Source organism: Hirundo rustica, chromosome 4 (assembly GCF_015227805.2).
Source record: "Hirundo rustica isolate bHirRus1 chromosome 4, bHirRus1.pri.v3, whole genome shotgun sequence".
Taxonomy (NCBI): domain Eukaryota; kingdom Metazoa; phylum Chordata; class Aves; order Passeriformes; family Hirundinidae; genus Hirundo; species Hirundo rustica.
In genome coordinates, this window is record NC_053453.1 from 56359756 (window position 1) to 56373526 (window position 13771).

General features: G+C 38.9%; 1 protein-coding gene across 3 annotated transcripts in view; it reads right to left on the minus strand.

Annotated features, from left to right (window-relative positions):
- POLR3B (RNA polymerase III subunit B) overlaps positions 1–13771 on the minus strand; it is a 70369-nt gene that overhangs the window by 43689 nt on the left and 12909 nt on the right. For all 3 annotated transcript variants that reach the window (XM_040062207.1, XM_040062208.2, XM_040062209.2), the window contains exons 10-13: positions 9696–9818; positions 8087–8203; positions 7454–7588; positions 2348–2509 (exon numbers count right to left, since the gene is read on the minus strand). In XM_040062207.1, coding sequence (XP_039918141.1) covers positions 2348–2509; positions 7454–7588; positions 8087–8203; positions 9696–9818 — 537 coding nt within the window. The remainder of the gene's footprint in view (positions 1–2347; positions 2510–7453; positions 7589–8086; positions 8204–9695; positions 9819–13771) is intronic.

Consider the following 13771-nt stretch of genomic DNA (forward strand, 5'->3'; position numbering starts at 1 on the left):
CTGAGTCAGTAGATACAGCAAGTTTCTATCTGAAATACTATTTACCCCAGGCACCATGTTACTGATCAGGTAACGTTTCCCAAGGACTGCCTTCTGCTAATTCTTGAACCCTTTTGTGCAAACTCAGCTCACCAATAATAACAAACAATTTGAGCTCACTTGCTGTATTACACTAAAACCTTTTTAGAGGGTGATTTGCTTGGCTTTTTTATTTACACAATCCCAGTGTAATCAGTGATCAACAGGAAGAAAGCACCACCCATATGAATGATTTTATTTGCTTCTACTGGAGACTATCAAATAGTCTCAAATTTGTAACAGCAAGTGAGAAGACATCATGCCCAATGGCAAGTCTTTCCAGAAAAATCTGTTCATTTGTTGAGCATCTTTGGGAAGGGTTCACTCACTGACCATTTCATTCTTTAAAGATTGGAGTAATGAGAGTGTAAATAGAAGAATACAATAAATCAGTAGTTTTTCCTCACACTATAAGGTATTGCATCTCTAGGCTAAATAAGTGTGTGGTTTCTCCTTTGCTGCCCAGAAGACTCTAAAATAAAAAAGACTGGGAAAAAAGGGAAGTAAAAATGCTGCCTGAAGAAGTCATACAAAATAATCTTTGTCCTTTGGAAGGGACAGACCAGATCTTCAAAAGTTGTCCACAAAAAAGAAAACCAAAAGAGGCCAGGGCAGTTGTGAGACCACCTCCATTGAGAACTTCCTGTTGAGAACTCTTATGAAAGGAAAGTTGCCCCCTCAGGGTCATCAGATGATTCTTCAGACACTGGAATGTCCATCAGCCTTGTGGCACTACTGCCTGCCCTACTTCCTCTTCTGGGGTTTTCCAGGGTAAGGAGAGGACCTGTAGCAGATATCACCAAGCAGCACTGTACAGCTGATGCAGTAGGGCTGTGAATTCTTTTGCATGCTACTGGTGTAATTATGAATCTGCTCAGTTATTTCATGCTCTTTTAGACTATCATTGAAGCATTCTGGTGAGATTGGAGATTGTCATTTCCAAGAATGATTTTTATGGTATTTGCTTAATCTCTTGAATGGTGTGCCCTGGGCATTGTTCCTGAGAAATTATTTTTCAATGCTTAAGAGCAGATGGTGTTTAACTGCTTATGTGGCAGTAAAAAAAAAGTCCAAAGACAGAGGAAGAACGAAGACTTTACTGAATATGGACTGAGTATTTGCAGATTTATCTCTGTCAGTCCAAATGGAAAAACTGGCACAAGCTAGAAGAAAGCATCACCATTTAGAGAAACAAATCTGTCAATTGTTTTGGTTACGTGCACTGTAGAGATTTAACTACATTTGGGGCACTCATAAAATTAAACAGCGATAAGCTTTAACACTGGGATTTGTAAGTTACAGACTGTTGGTGGTTTTGGATGCAATATGTGGAATTAATTTGTTTACAAGAACCGAAGAAAAACCTCAGTTTCATGCTAGGCAGAAAAGCTCTCTCAAAAGCACCAAAGATTAAAAATTAAGTTCCACGATTTTTACCAGCTCCTAAAATACTTAAGTCTAATCTAATTTCTTTTAAAAATCATGCATTTCAAAGTCTTTTACAAGCTACTAGCTGGATTTCAGGAGCCATCTCATGAATTGTTCTTGCAGATGTCTGAGGTCAAAGACAAAGTTAGTAGCTACTATTGCTCTTGTCCTCTGGTGTGAATGACAGTATCTGTTCCAGTAGAAGACAGAAACAGGCTAAAATCCAACCAAGACAAATATTTAGAGGGTAATTATCACGGTTTTTTTAGTATTACACCATGCAGAAGATCTCCCTGTTAAATAGATCAGTACCATTAGCAGAGAAGTACTAACTTCTATGCCGCAAATTTGTTCATTCCAACTCCAATATAAAAAGGCACTGCCCTCAAAGAGCTCAAAACTGAGGTCGAGGGGATTTTTTTTAAACTCCTGTTCATGATGCTTTCCTGCTGTTTTTCAAAAATCTTTTGTGCAAATGATGTAACCTGACCCGAGCTAAATCCAGATAATAAAAAACCACATAGTCAAGTAGAACCTAGAAGACAGTCAGTTGGATAAATACAACCACAACCACTCTTTTAAATTTGCCTGTTTCTACCATTCCTTCTCAAAAACTAAAACATCAGTTTGAAATAAAAGCTGCTTGATGATTATTGATCCTTAGTGAATTCCAAACGCTCTGCCTGTAACAGAGTTTTCCAATTTTAATTTATAAAAATCTAAAATAGATCTGCTTTTCAAACCAAAAACCAGAAGATTCATCAAAAATAGATGTACACACTTCCATCATTGACTCTGGTGGAAAAGCTTTGTGTCCTAGAATGAGAACAGAAATACTCACTGTAGAGATGGCATTGACCATGCCATTGGTGATCTGGTCCTGCCGCATGTGCTTCACGACATCAAACTGAGCGGCACGCTGCTTGGGGATGACCTGGTCAGCAATCTTTTTCAGCTCAGAGTTAAATTTTTTGAACAAATCTTCAAACAGAAGAGAAAGAAGCTGGAAATACAAAACAGTTAAGGGAAAAATGATACTTCTTCAAGAAATGGGAAAGAGAGGGGAGACACATGTTTATTTAATATTTCTACCTTTCTACTTGTCATTTAAAATATAACTTTTCTGTTTCACAAATGTTAATGTTATCACAAGTTTTTTGCCTTGTTACAGTATTAGAGAACTTATAACAGAAATTAAGTGGAATGGTCTAAGTTTATGCACTTATCCCCTTTTGCTTTGCTTTAATCCTTCCTTCACAATATTTTGGCACAGCCATACTTCTCTATGCTATCCAACTATTTTCCCTAACCTGCTACATTACAATCCAACTGACTTACTTCTTCCTCCCTAAAGTTACAAACTCTTTTAAAGATTTTGTTTTGCACCCTAAATGTACAACCCTGAATTACACACAGGATTTGGAGACAAGAATAGTTTTACTCCAATACGTATCTCAGGTTTCATAGGCAGCTTCCTTACTCATACACACTTTTATCCTGCTACTTTCTGCCAATCACAATCTGTGGAAAACTAATTACACCCACAGAGAGTCCACCTGGTTCAACATCCGTCACTGTTTTCTAGAACTGCTAATATCTGGAACGTACAACACTCTTCTACCCTTAAAAAATACAATACAACAACCTAAAATGTCTACAGTTTAGGCAATAAACCTACATACCTCAGCTGAATAGGATACAAGCCCCAAACAATCAACCCAAAATGAACCCAGCAACAGAACCATTCAAGAGTGTTGCACTTTAAGACAACTATTTCCTGTATATTAATTACTTCTTAAAATAGCCATAAAAAGAAAAGGCTACCAAAGTTGCGATGGACTTTTTTTGCTTTTCAGTCTGCTTGCTTTCTGCAGTTTGCTCAGCCTCTCCTTGCAACAGCAACAGTTTTCCAAAACACTTAAATTTGTACCTCATGATACATTTTAAGTGCTCACAACAATTAGCCTTGCAAGCAAGCAGTGTAAACTGTAAAGCCTGACAATCCTGTCCTGGGACTTGAGTCTACAACAGCTCCAAATGTCAGAAGAACCAAAAATGCGGCTGTTATCAGTGCCAGAAATAGTAGTTCCCAGTGCACAAAAAGCTACATGTTCATCCATCACAAGCTAAGACATTTGGGAGTAATTTGTACCACACAGTTTTTGTATATGCAGAGTTAAACTGTGTTTTAACTGTCTCCATGAGACACAGTCCTCACTTTTCCTTACATTTGGAAACAGAAAGTAAACCACACTCATTCCTCTGTCCCTAGGATGGGCCACTAGCTTTCATTTCCTTTCCTCTACCTCCATGCTCCAGCTGGGCTGACCAAAACAGTTGGCAAATGACACTGTAAAGCTGGTGACAACACACACTGCTTGCTAACCCTTGAAAAAAGTGGAATACTACTGCCAACTGGGACTGACAAGTTTTTTAGACCTGACCTTGGAATGAGAGAAAGGTGCTGTAGACTCTCTTGCCCTTCCTGATGTTTGCAATACCATAAACAGATGCAAAATTATACCCTCTCACCACTGTCATAAGAAATCCAGTCACCTGCAAGATCACAGTTGAAATTAGATTTCCACCCGAAATAAAAGCAACTTTTATGAAACATTGTATTAGGAAGGAGAACCCACTGGAGTTCCCAAAATTAAGATTATGAGGGAAGAATTTCAAAAGTAGGGAAAAAGTAAAGAGGAGGAAATGTGTTGTTTTAAGATGGCTGATAGTCACGTTAAGTAAGAACTAAACTCTTCTGAAACGAACTACAATAAACATTTGATCTCAAAAGGTTTGAGCAGGACTGAAATATTCAACTAAACACTTCAAAAACTCACTCAGAACACGTTTTCCTATTTGATTTCTTGCTCAAAGAACTGCAAGAATTTTGTAATTCCATTTGCCATGGGGATTATAAAGCCACACCATCCTTCCTCTTCTCTAACTAATAAAGTCAGTTACACCGCAAGTACACCAACTTCTTACTATCTGCCAGTCTGGAAAGCCTCATACTTTGCTCATTTCACTCACAGACTCTAAGAGCTGTGTCTATCTGGCAAAGAATAATCTCACAATAACCACATTATTTAGGTCAAGAGCAAGAGATTTAAGAAAAAGGATGGAATGCCACTGATAATATTCAATAGTTAGTCCAGGGCCTTTCAGCCTTCTTCAGAGAGGAGCACTAAGGAGCAAATTATATTTAAGGAAAAAAAAAATACTGACAGCTCATCAACTGTTTTTCATTGAAAATCCTGAGAAAAATTAATAAAGAAGTTAAGCTGCTGAAATACAGTTTCAGCAATTAGCTTAATGTCAGAGAATTCTAATTAGGCGCCTTGAGATTGCTATTTAGCGTTTAAGCCTTTAGAGTGCCAAATTCTCCCTTTCACACAAACTGGTTGCAAAATTAAAGACATTAGGCAGCCTTAATTATATTATCAGAACAGCTGGGATTAGGCAATCTCTGAAGTCAAGGCGGTATTCTTTTGTCACAGGGTAGAAATCCCTTGCTTTCCAGGGTGCCGGATTTTGGTGCTGTTCCATATCTCACCCATACAAAGCAAGCTGCATTAGAAACAAAATGGAAAAAAAAAAAAATAGGACAAAGAACAGAGTAATGCTAAGCAAATAATGAACACATTAAGGGAAGAGAAAAGGTAGGTGAAAAGATTAAGCCTGAAATCGGTAGGTTTTGCTAACACCTCAGCTGGCACCTGGCCTACCGAGCCTCTAGTGGCAGACAGACTAAGAGAAAGCCCTGTAAACCAGCTTGGCTAGTGGATACAACTCCGTTATCTAAAGCTAAAGCACGTTTCGTACTCTCTTGTCCCATGGGGTGTGAAATTAGCAGCTATTGTTTTCACACATTTTTATAAACACAATGCCATTTATGTCTTTACACTGTTTAGACTGCTGTGTTTTCTCCCCGCATGGGAGTCTTTTTTTTATATTATTTATTCAGATTTTAAATCAACAGGATTTTTATTCCAGGAACATGCTGGCATTAAGGGGAAAAAAAAAACCCACACAACAAAAAACCCAACCAAAACCAAACCACCAATAACCATTTTATCCTCACAAACTTTAGCTAAACACAAACATCTAGAAAACTGGCAAAATACCACACTACTTAGTCTGCAATCCAACAAAATTAGTATCTCACAAAAAAATTGGCAGAATTCAACCATTCAGCTTGAAATGAGCATTTAAAATACAAGAGAGAAAGAACTACTTTTAATCAAGTGTTAAAACCCCTGTGCACAGTTCTCCTTGATGCAGAAAAATATGCATTTGTTGTGATGATCTTCTACATTTAAAACTTTTTCCCACTAAATTTAAAACAACTTTGGTTGTTAACATCTGTGTGGGCAGAGGCCTTTTTCTTGCAGCTTGTAGAAAATTCTTTACCTGCTCTACTTTCTGCTTCTAGAAGTATTGGAAAAAAACAAACTACTCCTTCAATCCAGCTAAATAAGAACAATCTGATGACAAAACAACTAATTTTACTGATTACAATCATACTGAACTACAGCAATAGTACAGCAGAAACCAAAGAAACCCATCATAGCTTAAAATATTTGTCCCATCAGAATGTTGCACTATTGTCCATTTACTACTCCTTACACTTCAGAAACATATTCTGCCTCAGCACCAGCGTAAAAATTTGATGAACAGTAAAAATATTGATCTGAAGAAATAATTTTTTTTTAACGTAACAAGTTAAGAACTTTTTTCATTGTGTTTGTGCTTTGAATGTGTTCAAGAGTGCCATCTTAGTTTCTTCAGAAAACTAGGAAGCAAAGCATGTGTACTCCAGAATAATTGCACTCTAGAATATGTGTGCATAGAGGGCAGGGTGAATAGGAGGAGTATGAGACAATATGCAAGCACACATCTCAAAAATTGTAATAAAATGAGAATGTCCCCTGGATAGGAACAAAAAGAAACAAATATTGTTATGTGTGTGGAAACAGAAATCTCAATACAAATGCCATGGGCAGCAGAGATGTAGTTTCTGCAATCCAGTGCATTTTGTGTATTTGTCTGAATTTCGGAAGCAGGATCAATAACCACAGGTGATACCACGTACTGAAACTCCAACTTACCTTAGTACTGAGCACAGCAAAGAAGTCCAATCTTAATATAAACTGTTTAACCAAATAAGCACACAGGGCAAGGAAAAACCCATGCCAGATTAGCTAAGCAGCTCCTTCACCTGACAGGCAACCTCCTTCTGCATTAGGAGAATGCAGTTTGGCTAGCAGCTGTGAACTGCCACCCTCTCTGCAAAGGGATGGTGCCAGCCATTGGTACCTCAAACTGTTCCCCACTTTACAGCCCTTTGATACTGCTTCTGCCTCCAGTGCCAAAATTCTGCAAGCAGAGAACTCCACAAACACCACTTTAATTAGCTGCTCAAGTTCACTTTGAGCCACTCATTTTGGTAATTGATGCTACTCTAGAGGCCAAGAGAGACAGCTAACAACAAAGGAGCAAACTTATGGGCACCAAATTACGGGAGGCTTGGAGTGGCTGTTGTGCGAGCTGTTACACAAGTTGGGTTCTCCACAGTGGGACAGCCTGGACCTGACATGCAGGCACCTCCTTTGTCCCAGTTTTTCCCTTACCCAGCTGCTTAGATGGGCACACTGGGGGATGGCTCTTTCTGCTGCCTTCTTGACACCAACAGTGTTATGCCACAGCTAGAACTGATGCTGTATTTGCACTGCTCTGTCCCTTCATCTGGTATAAAGAAGCAATACAGAGGTGAGGATATAATATATTAGTCTCAATCATGGAAGCAGATCTATGAGTCAACACAGAAAAGCCAACAAAAATAAAATGAGAGGGAAAACACTACAATTGAGAAGACAAGGATTCTCCTTATTCTACGAGACAGTAACAAAACCCTGAAATGCTTGGCTCTGAAGTAAAAACTCACCTGCCCTGCCAGCTCCAAACGTTTATTTCCGTAATAGTCTCTGTCATCTACTTTATTTTCTCCTTGAGCCAAAATTACTCTGCGTACCATCACTGCTGTGTATATGCACTTGGCACGAAAATTGAATTCCTTCACCTGTAAACAGAAAACAAAACACCCCCCATACTAATAAACAAAACAAAAACATACCAATGTTTCAGGTTTAGCTCGTTAGTTCTCATTCAGACACATCCATTTAAATCACTGCTAATCTGGGCTGACTGAGTTACAAAAGGGATTTTGGTGCTTAACTTTCTTTAAAAATGCAAAAAAAAAAAACATTAGTTACTTTGAAACAGATAGCAAATGAAAGTAAATCAGAATAAAGGTATAGGTCATGGATGAAAGTCCTGAATTAACACCTGATACCGCTTGGCTACGCAGAACACAGTGCATAGTTTGAGTAGTTCAATGCTGCAGCATTTCACAAAGATTTCTTTTGACTCAATCCAAGTCTTCCCCTTTATTTTGAGGATGATTTACTTTATCTCAGCTACAAAGCCATCAAAGGCATTTTTCCCTGCCAACAAAGCTCTCACCATAAATAACCATACAAGCTTACTCCTGCTCAAAAAACCCGTGAACGTTACATACAAGCACATGGGTCAGAATGGTTGATGCCAGCAGCTCTCGGGCTTCTTCCATCTTTGTTTTCTTTGGGCCTCCCCACATCCTTTGCCTTCGTACTTTGTTTCCAATGTACTTCAGTGCCTGTGAAGGGGGGAATTAACCCGAGTTAATATCAGAATTGTAACCTATACAAATATACACACATGTGGACTCATGTGTGTATTCCTCTACCAGTGCGATCTCACCAGCCATGGATGATACAAACACCAAAAAAAATGCAAAATAACAAAGATGTAAATGATATTGAGAAAAAAAATCCTGAAAATTGACAAAACTGACTATGTATACAATGTGTTTATCACAGGTTGATAACATTTGGAATGGAAAGTGGTGAAAATTCATCATTACTATGATACTAAAAGAAAAGATGTGGCACAGATATAGAAAAAAAGATTCTACAAATTCCAAAGGTATCCAGTTCATTTAATTAGACTTTTCACCTTCAGTTCTTTTGTGTACTTGCTAAATTTCATTCAGCTATTAAACCATGAGGTGGCACGCACTGTTTAATATCCCCAACAGCTACAGTGCGGCATCCCCATCTGTCTCCTGAAGTGCCTTGCAGTGGATTCTTACTCTCCTACCAGTTGTTAATCAATCTGCAGAATTCCTAGTTAGATGAGTCAAGAAGGTATCCAAGAACTCACAGGAAGTTCCTGCCTGGAAATGAAGCCATGAAGCTATGTGAAAGAGTCACCCTTTCCACTAAATGACAGATTATCCTTTCCATCTGTTACCCTCTTCCACAAAGAGCTATCTCTCTATTAACTTCATTTGACATTTCTTGCACTGAATAACTTCTGTATTTCTGTTTTTTCTAACTTCATGGATACTTCACATTTCCTCTGTGTTGCTCCAGCTCACCATCTTACTCACCTGACTCTGAATTAGGAGCTCTTTAAGCTAACTGGAACCCTCAAAAGCCCCCAAAGATGAAAACCAGAAAGATGTTCACTTTAAAACACTGAAGACCGCACATGGAATGATTTGAAAAAGTTTACAATGAAATAGCAGAAATAAGATTAATCTCCAAAAGCTTCTTCTAGCAGATTAATATATACCCATTTGCTCCCAGCAAAATGGTTTATGCTCTGGCTAACTAAAAAAAGTACATGAGCTAAGAGAATTCTGCTGAGTTTTTAGGATGAGTGAGGGTAGCTGCTATCTGTAGGCTTAATAGAGAAGACTAGAGTAGAAGAACATCTACTCATGACGAAACGGTCATAGCCACATCAAGAGGGCTTCTGCAAAATGGGTCATAAAATTCCTCTTTAAAAAAAGTCTTCAACAAACCCCTCTAATTTTATGGACATTGCTACTTGTTATATACAGGTTTATGCCATTAAAAAACAACCTTGTGCTTCTGAAAACAAAGCATTTTTTCTTCACCGGTTAGGTCATGAGAGCAAAGTCTCACATTTGACAAGTCATGCCCCTTTTAAAAGCATCAGCTTGAAATAAACCTCTAAAACAAACCTTAAAACACAAAGTCTATGTCCATTGCTGACACAGCAAAGTGGTCAATACCCACTATCCTGATTTTTATGGCGTCTGGCCATGTGAAAAGACACACCTGCATCTGTGTAAAAATCTGAGCTTTTTGGCACTCTTCCAGGCTAGGAGCAAATGCAGCCATCACATGTTCCTCTGTGCCAATCATCTGTACAATCTCCTGGTCACTCTCAACACCCATGGCCTACAAAAAGAAGAAAAGACAGAAATAACACAGGCTTTATATTAACTCACTGACATTTGCTTATGCTAATTTGGTATTGTTTGTCTGCATTACTACTAAGCAAGAGCTAGTTCTTCTCTAAGAAACTGTGCCATCTGGCACTGGCAGCACATATTCCAGCTATGGAAGAACGTTAAATAGAAATCTTGATAAGCAGCAGGAAGACACACAACTTTTTGGAGAGCTGTTTTGGGGGTTTTTTTCTTTTGTTCACTGACAGGAGTTAAATTCTGTGGGTTTTTTCTTAAGAAAAAAAAAATACTGAGTAAAAGCAAACCAAAGTGTTTAACAATGAAAACCAAGTCAGAATCTACAATAAAGAAAGGAAGGTGAAATTTCTTAAAGGAGTACTCACAGTCTCTTACCACAAGCAATTTTGCAAACTCTGCTGACTGTGATGTAGCTCATCATATTGGAGAAATGTTTACAGTTTACCCCTTTTGCAGCTCTCTGCATTTAGAAGATGACTTCACTACAGAATTCCACTTGAAAGACATTCTATTATTTCACTGATCCATGGACACCTTGTTAGACTTCATACCACGGAATAAGCTTAATAAACTAAGAAAGCGCTTAACAGGTTTAGAAAAATCTCTCTATCAGTAAGTGTTTCAAGGTGGCTGCCAGCAGTGAAGGCTTTTGTGGATTCCAGATGGTGCTAAAGCTCCCCCCCTTCACACATTTGCCTGGAGCTCTGCCATATCAAGAAATGAAATAATCTCACTAAACCTCTTCTGGCTGAGTTATGTTTCTCAGAACTTTGTGAGGAAGTTACGTCTGCATTCACATTATTCTCCAAAGTGCCTGCCACAAAGACCACTGTAAATAATGGCCTATGTAGACTCTAGTATTCTGGTTCTCATTAAAAACTGGCAGCACCCCAAATAGTCACATTTTCCTCAAAAATGCAGAAATACCTTCCCTTCTTATTGCCTTCATGGAGTGTCACTTTGCTTAACACCTAGCTAACGCCATTCCCTTGCAAAACTGTTGCTCTAATTGTGAAGTGTTCAGCTCATTTTTTCTTTCATTTCTTTCTTTATGAACAAAGAAGTGCTTGAAGCTGCTTTAAATTCAAATTCGGTCTTTTCACCTTGTGGTTTATTAGAAATGAGAAGTGCTGCAAAAGTATCACACACCCAGAACAGTGTGAGGACTCTCCTCTTTTAATGCAAAGCCCAGATCACAATTCCACAATCTCAGACAGACTCGAGTGCCAACTCAAGACGCAGTTACTTCACCAAGTAAGAGTGTTTCATCATAGTTTGATCCCATTATATAGTCACCCCTCTGATCTCAAGGCTCTTTTCAGAACCAGTTGGCCATGTGATATTATTGTGGCTGAGATCTCTGTTTTTCAAATATTATTGCACTTTCTTACCCTTTTAAATAAGGTGACACAGTAGTTAAAAAAACCTCAGAGAAGTTAACAAAATCCTTCCTGACCTGAGAGCCAGACTCACAAGGTAAGTCTACAAAAGCATGAAAGCTTCACAACAGTAAGTTTTCATGTGTCTAGAATTTAACAGCTGACCAGCAAACTAATTTCGGAACAACAACTAGATTCATGTAATTATTGCACTAAGTCTAGAAGTTTTTGAAGAACAAATTTCTTGTGCCATTCTAGGCATGTATACTACAAATATATTTATCTAAAGCACATCAACCGCAATCTGATATCGCCCTATTTCTGTCCATCAGGTTAATTCTAGGATGGCAACCAGATCTAAAGTGTCATATAAAAACCAGGAGGAAGAAGACAATATGTATTTTTATTATGTTTTTTATCCACTAAAAACTGAAAGCCATAGTAAGTTAAAGAGGGTTGATGATTTCTTCTGCCTTGATGAATTCTTTGATCAAAAGTGTTACGGCAAAAGGATAAGAGTAAGATCTTTATGCCTACATAGCTTTTCTAGCTGGGGTTTGTAGCAGCAAGAATTCACCTGAGAATTCTCAATTTCTGAGTGGGAAAGGCAAGTAGCTGTCATCAACAACATGAGCTGTTAAATATGTGCAAATTGAAGGAAATGAATTTATGATTAATGACTCAAACTCAGGCAAATGCCTGAAAAAATTGTGCTAATACAACAGCCCAGAAGTAAACCTATTTATTCTCCTCTGTACTCTCAACAATCCTGAGCAGAGTTGCATACACAAATCCATCTACATGCAACACTGAAAGGACAAGCAGCAGGCCCATGCTGCTGTCAGATAGATTTGTAATCTTAACACTCTGGTTTTCAGTAAATTAGACCCTGATGATACCCTTCACAGAAAAAACAACCAAACAACTAGAAAACCAAAGCAATATAAGAAAAGTACTCTAGAATTAGCATCATTAGGACAGTAAATAAATCATTAACATGTAACATCATTAGGACAGTAAATAAATATTCCTTGGTTGCTGCTTGTTTTACAGAAACACAGAGGACACACAGTATAGGAATGGGCCCTATGCTTAAAACACTTGTGGTCCTAGGACAAAGCTGAGGGAAAGTGAATTAATATAAAAGCAAAGCAGTAGACAAGATGTCTTGTTTCTTTTTGATTGGAAGGCAATGTCACAAAGGGATAATTTTATGGGGGAGGGGGGAAGGAGACATTGCAAAAGCATAATTTAACAGTGGCAGTGAAAGGATGAGGAAGGAGATAGTAGCAGGCTGTGGAAGACCACAGCCGAAGGCTAGCAGTCAATGGACATAAAAGAGACAAGGCAAAGCAAGCATTCAGAATATTCAGATCATCCTGAGTTCAAGTGGGAGAAAGTGGTGCAAGTTGGGTCAACCCCTTCGCAGGACTGGGGAGCTTCCCCTGCCCAAATGCGTGTGTCCATCTTTGTGTGCACACAGACGAGAGTGTGAGCCCAGCTCTTCCTCCCTCAGCTCATGTCTTAATGATGATGTCTAGGCGTTTCCATGGCACTTCCCTAGAATGTAGCTCTGCAGCCCATCAGGCTAAATTACAGCACGGAGACAGGCAGATGACTGGATTAAAAAGATGTCAGGGAGGTTCAAGGTTGACATCACAGACAGAATTGGTCTGGAGCTTTCATAATTCAAAAGATACGAGCTATGAAACAACAGCCATGGGAACTCATAATCCTGCAGATCCAGTCAGACCACCATCCAGCTGTTCCTCTAGAGCTGCGCCTTAACAGCTCCAAGGCTAAAGCAGGTTTGTAAGAATGAAACTCAACTTGCTGTTCAAATCTTTTGCCGCAGGTCATAGAGCAGTTTCTTACAGCTCTCACATAAACTAAAGATGCATCTAGTGATTCAGGTCATAAAATTCAACTTTTAAGTCCCTGTAGGTTACTTATAATCCTCTTCCTTCCCTAACCAGCTTTGATGCGGCATGCAACCTTCACTTACTTCAGCTCCCAGGGCTCACTCAAACCTACCAAATCGAGATCACAAACTCAAAAGAAAAATAGCCCTTACCTTTGAGCAGCTCTAACTTCCTGCAATGTAGGAAGCTTCCTGCAAATGCAGCAGCACCATCTTACCTCTAACTCGGATGAGTTTCAGGATAGAAACATCCTTACGTACCACATAAATATTCCACACCTCCTCCAATGCTCGCTGCTACCTAAAACTGCACAAGCTCCCCAGGTTAAGCAAGTGTACCTCCTAGCCTGACATATTCAAAAGAGCACTGTGCACAGGTCACATAGCCCTATGAGATGTGCCCAACTGACACAGCTAAAACAAAGGTCTCTTGGGGTTGCAAGGCAGCTCAAGACACCCTAAATACCCCTGTGGTTGTAAATGTGTATTAACTAATGAAGAAGTGTTACAAAGTAAGAAGGAAGCAAATTAGCTGCCTTTGCTTCCCACGACAAGGCAGTTAACAGCCCTCTAAAAACTGCAACGAACACATACCTTAGGGGCAAAATAGTCCGCTTTCTGTCA